General features: G+C 45.4%; 1 protein-coding gene across 6 annotated transcripts in view; it reads left to right on the forward strand.

Annotated features, from left to right (window-relative positions):
* Nucleotides 1-14544, forward strand: part of TOX2 (TOX high mobility group box family member 2) — a 258535-nt gene that overhangs the window by 198081 nt on the left and 45910 nt on the right. For 2 of the 6 annotated variants that reach the window (XM_005295412.4, XM_005295413.5), the window contains exons 4-5: nucleotides 3083-3229; nucleotides 6250-6489. The exons of 2 other annotated variants lie outside the window; for them this stretch is intronic. In XM_005295412.4, the coding sequence (XP_005295469.1) occupies nucleotides 3083-3229; nucleotides 6250-6489 (387 nt within the window). The remainder of the gene's footprint in view (nucleotides 1-3082; nucleotides 3230-6249; nucleotides 6490-14544) is intronic. 2 more of the 6 variants (XM_005295415.4, XM_065565694.1) reach the window with 1 other exon arrangement.

Genomic DNA, 14544 nt, shown 5'->3' on the forward strand with positions numbered 1-14544 from the left:
CAGGGTACTAAAATGTGTGCCTAATTGTAAGCACGAGCGGTCCCCCTAAAGTCAGTGGGACTATACTCCGGAGGTTACAGTTAGGCATGTGCTTAAATCCCTTGCTGAGTCAGGGCCCTAGTCCTAGGCCTCTGGTGAATGGAGACTGGCTGTTGAGCAGTATTTCATTTGACTAAATACACAGATAGGGGCTTGAATCAGTCCCACCCATCTTTTTTGTGCTTGTATCCTGAGATAGCTGTTGAGCATAGGGCTCCCAGAAGCAACATGCAAAACCTGCTGTTCACAAACATTTTCATAACATGGACCACATCTTTCATACAGAAACTGCCTCACTGGCCCCTCCTTTCCCATTGATGATCATTCGCCATCCCTGCTGCCACGACAGCAATTGCTTAGACGGAAAAGTTTTAGGAGGCAAGTATTTGATGTGGTTGTAGTTGTCTCAGAGCAATTTAGCATTTGGAAATGAGGAGGAGGGGCCAGTGCCTGGTGACCAGTCAGCTGTCCAGCGAGCCCCACAGTTTGGGAATGTCTTAGCTGGACAGTCCCCGTTCTTCCCCCCCACCCCCCCTCCATGCATTGGAAATTCCTTGCGATTTATAGCACAGGCCACTGCTGTCATTCTGGCATTAACTCACGTTTCTGTGGGTTCTCCGTGTATTTATTTGTATCTTTTCACAGTGATGAGAGCTGAGGACAGTGATGCAGCCTGACCCTAAAGGGCACGAAACGTAGTCAGCCTAAGTCAAATTCTTGGTGTTATTTCTATGCGGGACATATTTGCTGTTTGAAAGTTAAATCCCAGCACTAAGTAATTAACACAGAAAGGGGTTGCTCTTGTCAGAATCTGTTCTCCCCCCACGTGTATGATCTGAAAGCACGAGCGGAGTGTGCTGTCTGGTGTTGTGGAAGAGCTCTCGATTCCTGACCTGCAGCAGTAAATCTGCGTCTGCGTTGGGATTTATTTCCACTGAAGCCTGCTGAGCCCTAGTAGCTCTTCCCTCCATTTCTTACTTTATGTGCTGCTCATGAGGTTGGCAGGACTCCCCTGTTAATGAGAGATTGCACCTCAGTGGGCTTATCGGAAACGAAGATTGTTAATAAATAAAGCCCTGGGTCTTTAAACTCATGTTAACATTAATCAGATTAATATAAAAAGGAAAAAGTCTGGAAGATATTTAAGACTGTGTTTGATTTCCCTCCTGCTGACTTCTTCTGTGGCTGAATCAGATTGTACGTAAGTAGCTGGCTTAGCCCTGTCTCTGAAATTAGTAAGAGAACTCTGGCACACTGCTGATGACAGTGACATGTGGATAGGCCTCGTTTACAGGGTGGGGGTAATTGTTTAATCTGTATGTGGGAGGGGGAGGTGATAAATAGCCTAATGTGAATCCTGGTAGGGTTTTCTCTGGGAAAGGCAGCACAGATTTCGGTTGCATGGGCTTTTCCGGGCACTTCTGAGGCTGCTGTTATTTGACTAGTCCCCAAGAGTAAATTCTGTTCTAGGTTCTGATCTGACAAGCATTACTGACACAAGTAGTCTTTGTTCATGTGAGTAGTCATATTGGATTCATTGGGACTGCTTGTATGTGTAAGGATCCCTCGTGTGAGTAAGTATTTGTGGGATCAGGCCTGCGGTGATATCAGGGCTTAGGTCCAGATTCCGCACAAATTTAGACACGTTCTAAACTTTACAAATACGAATAATTGCATTGACTTTGAAAAGTACTCATGTCTGTAATGTTCAGTGTGTGCCTAAGTCCTTCCAAGATTGGGCCATAGCTGCCCAGATGAGAATGTGGGGGAGATAGTGGATTAATTGAGGGAGAGGTATACAAACTAGTTTTCTTTTTTTTCAGATTTGCCAGCTTCACTGAGTAACAGGCAGTACAGTGAGGACTCCACACAGTCCTCCCATAGACACAGGAGGGTAGGTTTTGTGATGGAGGAGAGCAGAATGGAGCATGGGAATTTCCCTGCTAGATCAGACAAATGGTCCATATAGTAAAGTGTTCAGTGTCTTTGGTCAATGCCTTGAAGAAGGCTCTATTTTTCTACAACCTTGGATCCAAACAAGTAGCACATCATAGTAGTGTTATTATTCTGTTATTACATCGAGTCTGGACCTTCAGTAACCCCTCACTGTCCTATTTGTGTGATTGCTACATGTCTCAGATATTACTCTGTGTATATTGGATAATCAGATGACAGGAAAGTCATCTCTATGAAAAGTACAAAGGCATGCAAAAAGTCAGGGGTAGAATGCAGGAGATCCTCATTTAGAGACCTGTGCTTCATCCACTAAATAATGCTGCATTTGTAGAAAGGCAACTCTGTCCTCTATTTGTGCATGCAACTGCAGGTGCAAATTGGGTCAATGCATTGCCAAATTTATGCACACCACCCTAGAATTTGCATGCATAAATAAGGTTGTGTATTTTTGGTGTCTGTATGTATATGGTCCTCTGCCCTTTGGAAATTTGATCTAACTGATATAACTTCAAACATTAAAGTCCACAAAAAGGAACTTTTAAGAGAGCGATAAAGCAAGTTGGGAACTGGTTTGCACTCTCTTACATTGGGTTCCTTATGGTCATAGATTACAGCCATTTCTTTACTGCAATTCCCAGAGCCTGAAGGAAGATGTGAAAAGCCAGTTGGAATTAGAAACGTTGGACAAAATTCAGCCCAGATGTAAGCAGATGCAACCCATTTGACTTCAGTGGAGCTGCAGCTGCTTACATCATGTTTGAAGTTTGCCTGATGTTTCTAATAGTACAGCTCATTCTCAGTGGGAAGGGCTTGTTATCATGTGGCATGATCTGAGCAGGGCAGCAGTCCTCTCCAGGATTTCTTCTTCATGAACGCATTATATTCCTGAGGCTGATTACCGTGAGTCAGTGCTCAGTTACTGTGTAATGGGGTGGTCTAGAAGTACCTTTGATAGACAGATTATGGGCCAGGTTCTCAGATGGTGTAAATCAACCTAGCTCCATTGACTTCGGTTGAGCTACAATGATTTACACCAGCTGAGCATCTGGCCTTATATCTCTATTTTATCTGTCTTTTCTCCCTTCAGTATATAGGTTCCCACACTCTGCCTGGCACCATGGTATCCCACTATATGGACAACAGCCTGGAAGATCATCCATGTCCAAAAGGCCTTCAGTTTGAGACTGGGCTGGTTGTATATTCTGAGGCTTGTTCAGAGGTGGATGGCAGAATGGTAAGGCTGAAAATGGCTAGACAATGAACATTTCTTTTGTTGGTGAACAAGGCGTTTTAGCTCTTCGTGCAGTAACACTCCTCACCGTAGCCTCTCTCCCTAGCATAGCTTGGGAGTATTTAAGCATCTGTTGGCATTTCACTCCTTTTCCTTCTGCGTTTTAATGATTTGTGTAACACTTTTCCATCGCTGGTGTTTGCGATGTACAGACGTCAGGCTTAAAATCTGCCATACGAACCGGACATACAGATTCTCTGCCCAAAATAATAGTATTCATTTTTTTCACCTTTTCACGCAGTTGGCCCTCAAGCAATTATAATTTCAGCCCTTCCAGCAGGCTCTGTCTGTTGTTTTACATTACTTTCCTGACAGGTGCAAAGATGAATTTTTGCAGGTTGTGTCTGATGTGCTTGCAGCGTTGGATAAGGCCCCAGCACATGCTATCTTCTGAATCTGGGAAAGGGCTGAGCTGCTGAAGTGTGCAAAACAAGCCTGTTCCCTTGTTATGGGCCCGATCCTGCTGCCTGTTTCCTCATAATCCTGCTCCCATAGAAACAAATGTGAGCTTTGCCATTGAGTTCTGTAGGAGCAGAACGTGGCCCTGATTGTGTGAGTGTGATGCTGCTCCCTTGGAGCCATGGACTGAAGTGGAATTTGCTCACAGTATGGAGGTTTACATTGTAAGCTGTCCTTTGGCGTGAGTAGGCCGTCACCATTCCGTTGGGGAGTTAGAGGGTCATGCTGGATCTGTCTTGCTCTGTCTGTCGGGTGTGGTTTGTTTTTTGTGTTCGTGGAGCCAGTCTGACTGTGGTGGTTGCAGGCTAATGGGATGAAGATCCTGATTTTCAAGTGTGGTCACATTAAGAGGGGATCCTGAGGGAGCTCAGGAGGACACTTAGCCCGCAGAACCACATGTGCATGCCACACTGCCGACGGCAGCACCTGAAGGCAAGATCTGGGCATCCTGCTGGGGTGGCGTGAGTCTGATCATGCACAGTGCTGTGCGCCTCTGAACACATCCTGTTTGATTGCCGGGGGCTAGAAGCAGAACCGTCTCAGTGAGGGGTTCTAGGGTAAGATTGTCCAAAGTGACTCATGGTTTTGGCTGCCTCCATTGAAAAGTGCCGAGTCCCTGCGCTCTGTAAATTTGGGGCCTTTAAGGTGTCCCAAGTCGGGCACCCAAAATCAATAGTCACTTCTGAAATCCTTGGCCCTCTTGGCTGTGGAATTTGCTTGTTGCCTCAGTCTGCCAGAACCCGAATCTGCTGGCCTTCAGGAGATGGGACAAGGCCCATGTTTCTGGGGGACAGGATGTATGATAGAGCAGGGTCAGATCTTTGTGGGGGGTATCTGTGGCAGTGTTTGGTGTGTGGGGAGCAGGATATTGGTCCGAGTGTTTGTTGTTTCGTGCCATTAGTTCCAGTGTGTAGAGCACTGGGTGCCATGTTTTAAGTACATAAATACAGAAAGTTCTTGACTTATCTGCCAGTCCGGGGGCTCAGACTTGCCAGAATGGCACCCCGCTTTGTAAACACTGGGCTTTGATGACAAAGGGAGGGTTTGCACCCATTGTTTTACTGTTATTGAAAACATTAAAAGGTAGTCCATAAACCTCCGTGAAAGGGATGCTGCAGTCGGAGCAGTGTCAGGTAAGGTTCTTGGCAGTAAGGCTCAGGCATCATTCTTAACACACCCCATTGTGTGCCTGGGCCAGTCTGTACAGCACATGGGAGCAAACTATGTGTGAGACTCCCTGTGTCTAGGACACAGTCGCTTCTGGGACTTGGAATCTTCTTGGTTTTACTATGCTGAAGTCACTTCCCTAATGATATCTCAGCATGGGGCCAGATCCTCAGCTAGTTACGTTGGAATTTGTGTTTTCGCAGTGCGGTCAAATAACAAACTTGTGCAACAAAACCTACTTACATTCTGCTATCTGACCTAAAGCCAAATCTAGGCCTGTCTGGGAAAGGTGGGGACTTCTGCTTGTTCTGCTCCAGAGTATATGGTGTATTTATTTATTTCTACTTGTACTTTTCTGTTTAAGCCAGAGAGCAGGGGAACCGAGAAGTTGTGGTAACTTGGTAAACATGAAGAAGTTAATTTTTTGAGCCTCTCGGTTTTCTAAACAATTACATATTGTATTTGGTCATGTGCAGCGCGCGAGGAATCGCAACTCTCTGCAGCTGCATCCCTGAGCAGAGCAGGGCTGAACTTTCAAACACAAGGGCCTACGATGTGTCTGCACAATGTGTGTGTGTGTGTGTGTGTGTGTTCAATTGGTTGGCCCAGCTAGTTTGACATCCGGTGGCCAGGACCAGGTGCTTCAGAGGAGGGTGTGAAAACCCTCACTTTGGACAATTTGGCTGTAGCCTGCCCTTGGGGGAAGTTTCTTCCCACTATTACAGCCTGAAGCATTTCTCTGCTGGTACTCACATGCTCACACACATTTTGCTGGCACAATTTAAGCCCTTATGTTGTAATCCCTTAGGGTACGTCTACACTTCAGCTGGGAGAAGTAATTCCCAGCTCAGGTCGACGTACACATGCTAGCTCTGCTTGAGCTAATGCACTAAAAATAGCATCACGGGGTGGCCCCAGCAGCCGAGGCAGCAGTTTGGGTTAGTCGCCCAGGCACAATCTCACCTGAGAGCCTAAGGATGTACACAGGCAGCTAGCCGTGCCACCACAGTCACGCTGCTATGCTATTTTTAGTGTGCTAGCTCAAGCAGACCTAGCGTGTCTGCATCTACCTGAGCTGGTACTTACACCTCCTAGCTGCAGTGTAGACGTAACCCTTGTTTTCCCACAGGGAAATTATGGAAAGGAGAAATCCCAAGCACACGTTGCCCAACTCGCTCTCGTCTCTTGTTTTGGAAAGGGGCAGGGAAGAAGATTTTTCTCTACCAGTTCTGTAATATAATTTCTAAATCAGTCAATAATAGTTCATCATAAAGTAATTTTATAAGACAATAAATAAAATACATTTTTAATTAAAAAGTAATATTCTCCTAACTCAGATCCAGGAGATGGTCCACTCAGACGCCACTTCCTATGATTCCAACCGTCAAGTCCCCCTGATCAATCGACCAGGGATGTTAGCCGGTCACATGAGTGCCCTCAGCCAGTCACAGCTGATTTCTCAGATGGGTATGAGGAGCGGTGTTACCCATGGTTCCCCATCACCCCCAGGAAGTAAATCTGCTACACCATCTCCCTCCAGTTCTACTCAGGAAGAGGAGACAGAATCACATTATAAGGTACGTGCAGCCATGCCTGTTTTGACAGACATACAGTAAGAGAATGACAGACAGTATTTACAGTGATAGAAATAATTGGCTCTAATAAGAGAACAGGCCTTTTGTTTTTCCTTTGCATAGAGATAGAGAGAGACTTTCTCTGTAACAGGCGATTGTTTACAGAGAACGTTTCTGGGCTAGGATGCGCGAAAGCATGGCAGCTTTGCAAATCATATCAAACATTGCTGTGCTATATTGGTGCATATAACAACTAAAGGAATGAAAGTCTCTAATTCTGAGAGAAGTTTCCTCCCCTAAGTCTTTTCTTTCCTGCTGCAGTTGCCAGATACATCATGCTACATTGTTCTTTAAAATTAGGATTTTGACAATAAATACATGGTTCAGTGCTCAATTTTTTTCCAGTTTCAAAGACTGTATCTGTAAAACTAGACTTTGTGTTGGAAGAGAGAAGCAAAAATCCAGTGTGTGATTTAGCAGAGTCCTTAAGAAATGGTAGGTATTAGTTAACTACATCAGCACCCGTGTCAAATAACAAAGAAAGCACCCTCCATCTTTTAATTCACCTGGGTATTTTTTAGCAACCAGTTATTACCTAGGACAGTTAATAAAGTGATGGTGACACAGGATATAGTGAAAGTTGCTTGCCGTTCTTGTTTGGCTAGTGGTCAGAAGCCATTAGGATGCCAGTTGTCTTGAGTGGATGAAGAGAACTGATAAACAAAGAGGTAAAATGTAGAGAAGATTATAAAATAAAAATCACCTGCCTCATTAGGACTGGTGTGGAGGAAGCGTTGAAGGACAGCTTGGGCTAAGATTTCTGAGTCACCTTAGGCATCCTGCATCAGTCTCAGAGAATGCACTAGCAGAGCAAACTCTTTGCACTGTTGTCCACACGTCTTCCCTGACTCTCCTTACATGTGGGCAGATTGCAGAGATGATTATGGTACAGCCATAATGACTTGTGTACCTGATACATGGGCATTCACTGATCATTGGGTACTTGGATGATTAGACTTGTAACTTTCTGGGATGGTGCTGACCCATTTGTTAAGCCTTCATGGAAGGGCTATTTCTGAAAGATGCTACTTCTAAGGAAGACTCTGTATTACCAAAATCACTGGCTTGCTGGCAATGTATCCTCATTCCCAGAAGAAAAACCTCCTGAAGATCCAATTGTTACAAGTTGTGTGTATGTTACCCACAGCAACAAGTGCTTAGCTCTAGTACGACGGCTGAGCAAACTAGCAAATGCTTTCTCATGAAACTTCCGGAAAAATTATTCTTAGTTTTCATTTCACTTTTCATAAATTGGAAGTTTTCATCTCAAAACATAACATTTCAAAAAGTGTGTGTGGATGCAAATCTGATCTTCATTAGAACTAACTTGCAAAAATAAAAATACACTTTTGCTTGAAAATAGAAGTATTTTATGAAATCCTCAGATTTTGCAGTTTAGAATTTGGTTGTGTCTATTTGGCACAGTCCTATGCAGCTAGAGGAGTTCGGTGATCTGCTGGCTAGAAGAGACTGCATCACTGACAACTCGGGGGTCACAGGAAGCAAATGGCATTTGCTTTGCAGCTAAAACCTTTCTTGCAGTGTGAGTTTTAGACTAGCTACTCTCAGTGTATGCAGCAGCTTTTTCCATTGTACCTTCACCAATCATCTTCGAGGCTTTAGCCTGACAATATGATAGCACAGGAGTTACCTGTTCGGTCACTGGTTTTTTGCTGATACATTTCTTATAGGTCCAGTGAGTCAGTACTGAACATGAGGGAGACGGAATTTGGGGATATGTCCGATTCTTGGAGCAAGATAGCTAAGGCAATTTACAAAGCCCTGTATTTTTTTTCTGGCCATAAATATATACCTTACCTATCCTGTATACACATAGCAAGTTAGGCGAAGCAATAATCAAGTGGTATGTTTCCTAGAGAAAAGAAACCACAGTGTAAAGAGAGCACTAGAGTCACGGTGGCTTTTGCGTTTTTGTTTGCTTTCTCTATATACACAGCTGTTGGAAATATTTAAAGGGATCAATCCATCATTTATTTTATGACCATTAACGACCTTTGTACATCAGGTCATAAAAAGAGTTTCTAACAAACAGGAATTAAAATATCTACCAAGAAAATCATATTAACACATAAGAAATGGTCCTGATGCCAGGAGGTGGTTTTTCTACTCCCACAAAAGCCAGTAATTTGTGAAAACTGGATAGAGACCAAACGCTGAACTAAATTGTAACTCTTATTGGAAGAGTAGTGTCCTGCTGCAAGAAGTATCATGAAAGATCCCCTCACTGGAGAATTTTCAGAGCCTTGAGGGGTGAGTGGGGGAACCCAAGCAACATACTGGGAGATAATTCAGATGTAGGGGCAAAGGAGCACACTAACATTTTGCGCTAAGTGACTTCACTTGCAGCGCTTCATGGCTGAAAAGTCATTTTTGTTGTTGCACTAAGGCAGAAATGAGGCTGTTTTGTTTTCACTAGTGGTGTCTGGAAAGCTAAACGTTCTTCTGTCCCTGCTCTGTCTGCACAGACTAGTCATTTGAATTCACATCCATTAAAACAGTAAGCCTGGGGTTTTCAAAGGAAAGACCAATGGAAATTTCAGTGGCATTTGGGGGCTAAACTCCCTTTGAATACCCCAGCCTAAGAGTTTAGTGTCTTTCCGGGCTTAGTTGTTCCCAGGGTTGAGCATCCAACTCTTACTCACCCAGCCAGGGGAGTGGGTAGAGTCCCTATTACTCTTGCTTTAGAAATCTCCCTGCAGGTTTTATAAAGTCCAGATGTGACCAATGAAGCCCCTGCCTCTTTGAGAATAGTCTAGATGACAGCAAAGCAGCCTGTTTATAATGTGATAGCCCTAACCTGTGAATCTTCTCAGCTTACTCTTTGTGTTACATCTAGTGTTCTGCACACCAGCCTCTCCAATGGAGTAAAGCGCATTAGCTCAGGGCATTTATAGCGGGATACACATCACAGCACTGTCACATGTTAAAATAACATTCACAACAGCAAACCCAGGCCATTCTGAGCAGCCCCTTGTATTATTGGTGACCCTCGGCAAAAGGCATCCAGTCCTTGGGGCAGTTCCCATTGCTGTGGGCACTAGGCTCCTGAACCCATGGGGGTAGACCGAGAGCCAGATTGTGCTAGGAAGACACTGGCTCCCTTTGGGCGCTGTGTAGAGCCAGCCTGGCCCAGAGGACCTCAGAACATACAATCCCTCCCCAAGCTCCCTGTGCTGGAGGGCAGGGGACATGCTCAATGCACCAAGTCTTTAAAGGTTGCAGTCTGTTCTCCCGGCAGCATACCCAGTATGCTGCCAACTCCACAGGCAAAGGGGTGGGGTCATGACTGTGCTCCTCTGTGGGGTGGGGCGCACTCCTGCGGTGCTTGCAGGGAGCAGGCCTTGAGCTTCCATGATTGTCTCTGGCACTTATGCAAAGTGTGAAGATGGAGGAGACGGGAGGGTGAAAGAGACATAATGGCCCAGAACAATTTATCCCACTGTAGAGAATAATCCCTCTGTACATTGGTTGGCATGATGGGGGCGGGGGCTTACATAATCTCACAGATCGTTCCATCTCCACCCGATGTGATTCTGTGACCTGGGCCTTGGTGCAGGTTTGGTTTAGGGTGCCAGTAATACATAATACCTGCCTGCAAGACACTCCCTCTAGCCAGGACTATGTCATACTACGCTGTACCAGATTCATACTCCAGCAGAAAATGAACTCTGAACAGTGATGTAGCTCTGCTCACTGCTTAGCACGTGGGGCATGAAAGCTGCACAATCCACACTGCTAAAGACTGTAAGACCCAAATCCACAAAGGCATTTCAACAGAAGTTAGGAGCCTAAATACTCTGAGGGGCCAGGACATGGTCTGTCATTGTCTGTAGAGTGCCACGCACACTTATGTCTCTGTATAAATAAGAATGATCATGAAGTCCTAATAGTTGCTGAGAGTTGCTGGTTCTTGTTCTTGGTTCCTCCACTTAATGCTGCACTTTGGCCAATAACTGCTGGAGGGTTTGTTTTCTTTCCCATCAGTACAAAAGTAGATGAACTGAGATTAAAAATGAGATAAAATGCCATCCAACTCACCCACGGAGTGAAACCTTGTTATGAATTTTTTCCTCCTAATAAGGTGGCCTTTCACCCCCAGGAATCCCATTCCAACCCAATTGGCAGTTTTAAATTAAATGCTTTTTTCTGTCTCATTCCGGGCTTTTTTTTTTTTTTTGCTTATTCGCTAATGGGCAACTGTCCATTTGATAAATGCCACTGCTCTGAGACCGAGCTTAATGGCCAGTCAAGAGCTGATGAACAGAGAACATTAGAACTGTGCCAGCTAAAATGAGTCCTCTTAAACTCTGTGGTTTCCGAGCACTTCTGGTGCTTGCAATCAAATCAGCAAAGCCATTATGACAGAGGCCTTCTTTAGACAGACAGACAGCCACGTCTAGTTACATTGTATGCTTAAGGGCTGGTATTCAGCCTAATTTCTATCATAAAATGGTGCTTTTCTTCGAGTGCTGGTCCCTATGTGTAGGTATGCATGCGCTTCATGCGCCTGGAGCTAGACAATTTTGAAAGCGGAGTCCATTGATCCGCATATGCACCCTCACTCTTCCCATGCCTCCAACAAAGGAGATAAAGGGTGAGTCAGACCAGCCGCCTCCCCAGTTCCTTCTCACCACCAGGTCGGAACCGCCAGAGTCCAGAGCTTTGTCATCTTTATCCATTTATCTGTAAAATATACACCTATATTTTGCTCTGCTGTCTAATCTCCACCCCCTTATGGGGTGAGGGCTCATTCTATGAGAGCACAAGTGACATCTATGGCATCGCTTCAAGAAATACCTCTACTTGATATTTACAAAGCAACTACATGGAGTTTCAGCCCACTGCCGGGCGTTATGCTTCAGTACAGGACTCCCCCACCAGTGCATCCTTTGGAATGGTGACCCTTCATTCGGCTCTGCCATCTGCATTCTCACACCCTCCTCCTACCTGAGTACTGCTTGTCAGTCACCCACAGTGGAATCCACACAGGAACCAGCACTCGAAGAAGAGGAAGTTACTTACTGGAGATTCTTCAAGATGTATGGTCCCAGTCTGTATTTCATTACTCACCCTCCTTCCCCTCTGTTTTGGATCATCTTTTGATTCACAGTAGAGCAGGAATTGGAGAGACGGTCAGTCCGCCCGGCCCAGTTGGAGTCATAAGGAGAGTGAAGATGCAGGCACAGACCAACAGACACTGCTTTCAAAATTCTCTGGCTTCAGGGGCCTGGAGCACATGCATAACCATAGGGGAATACAGATAGGGCCCACACATCTCAAAGAACTTCCAATTATGAAAGTAAGTAACTTCCTCTTTTAAAATCATCTTCCTGAGAAAGTGGGTAACTCTTTAACTAAAGTAACTGCTGAGCAGTCTGAGAAGTGTCTCGACACTGTCAGCATTTGATAAGCAGAGATGCTAGTTGACTTTCTGCCTTTGAGGAAGTGTTTCTAGTGGTTAGAATACAGGACTGGCAGCCTTTGGTTCTGTTCCTGGCTCTGCTGTTGACATGGGACAAGTCAATGAACCTCTTTGTGTCTTAGATTTTCCTCCTGTAAAATGTGTTTAATAATACTTCCTGCCTCACAGCGGTGTTGTGTGGCTTAACTCACTAACTTAGAGATCCTCAGTGTATGAGTTCAAAGTGGTTTAAAAGTATCTCTTTCCTCTGTAGGTGAACACGTACACTTCACTATTCATGGATTTTCTTTTGCCTATGCCTGATATACTTACCCATGCATCTTACCATCTTCTTTAGCTAATGCCCTCCACCTGAAAATTTACTTTCTGTTTTCAAGTTCTGTATGTTATTTCTTATCCCTGTGACTGTGTGTTCTGGTTACCAGCTGTCACATATGCTACATTAGCACCCTGGAATACCTGGGCATGCCAACCTGGAACAGCAGCCTGCAAAGAAAGTGGTTACATTTCAGCAGCGTGGCCTTTGAAGCAGTGCCAAAGGGAGTGCCCAAGGCCAAAGATCAGACCCTATAAGAAGCAGAAGTTTGGTGGTGACACTAACTAAAAAGGGAAGCTATGGATTCTGTCTCACTGGAGGCTGAGTCTTGGGGTATGACTCTCTTCAAGAAGAACTCAGAGAGAATGAATTCAGTTCTGTTATGGTACAGGGAGTGGACTAAATGGCCTGCCCAGCACAGTGTTCTGATGAGACTTGGTAATCACAGGTAACAAAATGCAGCCCTGATCCCGTAGCCTTCTGCACCCAAAACTCCCCTTTGCTTTGGTCAATGTTTAGGTAAGCAAGGAATGCAGGAGAGGGCCTGTTCTCCCTTAAAATCTTGCCAGATGCTGCAGATAACTAAATAATCAATGTTACCTCAGTCTTTTCAGTGCTCTCAAAGTTCATGGACTGCTGAATGCATTCAGATAGCCGAGTCTACTTGTTTAACACAAAATTGGCAGGTCTGTAAGGATAAGCGCTGTGTATAAAGTGTTTTCATAAAAATATACTACAGTTTACTTGTGAATTCCCACAGAGGTGCTACTTGCCCTGTTGTTGTGGAGTGTGTGTGTGTGTGTGCGCGCGCGCGCTTGCGTACAAGCCCTGCACTAGTAGTGGGGGGAAGCAAGCTGCCTTTCAAAGTATAGATGTCCCCAAAAGGGCACAGTGCTCCAGTGTCGGTGTTGTTTCTGTAGTGCCGGTAGTGCTTGTGGCCCCTGCCCGGGACTGCTCCGGGGGGCGAGATGGACCTGGTGCAAAGGAACCCAGCACACACAGTCAGAATGAGGAAAGTTGGGGAATGGCTGGTAAAGATGGACCATGACTTCGCCAGGGTGAAATCAGGACAGGGACGAGTCTGAGAAAGGGAAAAGTGAATTTTGGAAAAATGTGTGCGCTGCTGAATAAAACCATCTGGAAAGCAAAATGAACGGGGTGGTCACGGTCAGAGGAAATGGGCAGGGCACAGGGAGGGAATATATGAGCCTCCATGGGATGGTTAGGGGAAATAATCAAGAGCAAGTGAAAGTATCTGGGGAGCTGTTTAGTGGAAGCCATGCGGGAGGTTGTGTCCCTAGGAGAGAGCATGAGGAATGTGGGGATACATCAGGCTGTCATTTTAGTCTTGGTGCTCACGAAAGAGAAGGAGGGAAACATGCCGCACACAGAGAGGAATGTACTGGGGGACAGGTAGTGAGAAGCTCATGAAACTACATGACACAAGCACAAGTCAGAGAGAGAATTGCAGTGACAGGTCCAGAGCTGTACACCCAGCATCCCACAATGCAGAAAGAGGCGGTGAATGGAAAATCTGAATGCCTGGGCACAGCTGGAGGGGAGCAGAGTGCAAAAGGAGAGAGAAGCTAAAATGACCCTCCCCCCCATATTAAAAAGGGATCAGTGGAAGAGCTATGGCAAACTCAGCCCAATGTATCTAACATACGGACTGGGAAAGATTCCTGAATGACTGTTCAAGCATGCAGTCGGAGCCCAGGTGGAACTTCGGAGGAGTTATTCCACAGGCTACACCAAGGGAGGGCCTGCTTAACTAACCTGACTAATGTCTTTGGGGACTGACAATAGGAGCAGCATGGGGTGAAATAGACGCATTAATCAGAATTTCCGAAGACCTTCAATGCACTGCTGCTTAAAAAACTGATCTACACTAGATTAACAATGTAGTATCAGTGGTGAAATCCTCAGGGGCGTAAGGAGCTGGCTGGTCACTGAGATCAGAGAGTGGTACTGGTGAGAGATCAGGTGGGAGGGAGTTGAAAAACAGTGTGTGCTGGCCCAGTCTTGTTCATACTATACACAGCAAGTACATCAGGCACCTCGAGGTGGGAATAAGCAGCAAAGTGCTCAAGTGGTTCAGGATGGCAGTAATGGGATACCTGTGTTGGAGGGCGGGGCTGGGTAGCTAGGGGAAAGCCCAGCAGCTGCCTGCACTAGGCCTGCCCCTAGCCAGGGCTATTAGTTCCTCACTTGGTTGAACACTAAACTTCACAAGTTATTT

The sequence above is a fragment of the Chrysemys picta genome, chromosome 13, assembly GCF_011386835.1.
Source record: "Chrysemys picta bellii isolate R12L10 chromosome 13, ASM1138683v2, whole genome shotgun sequence".
Taxonomy (NCBI): domain Eukaryota; kingdom Metazoa; phylum Chordata; order Testudines; family Emydidae; genus Chrysemys; species Chrysemys picta.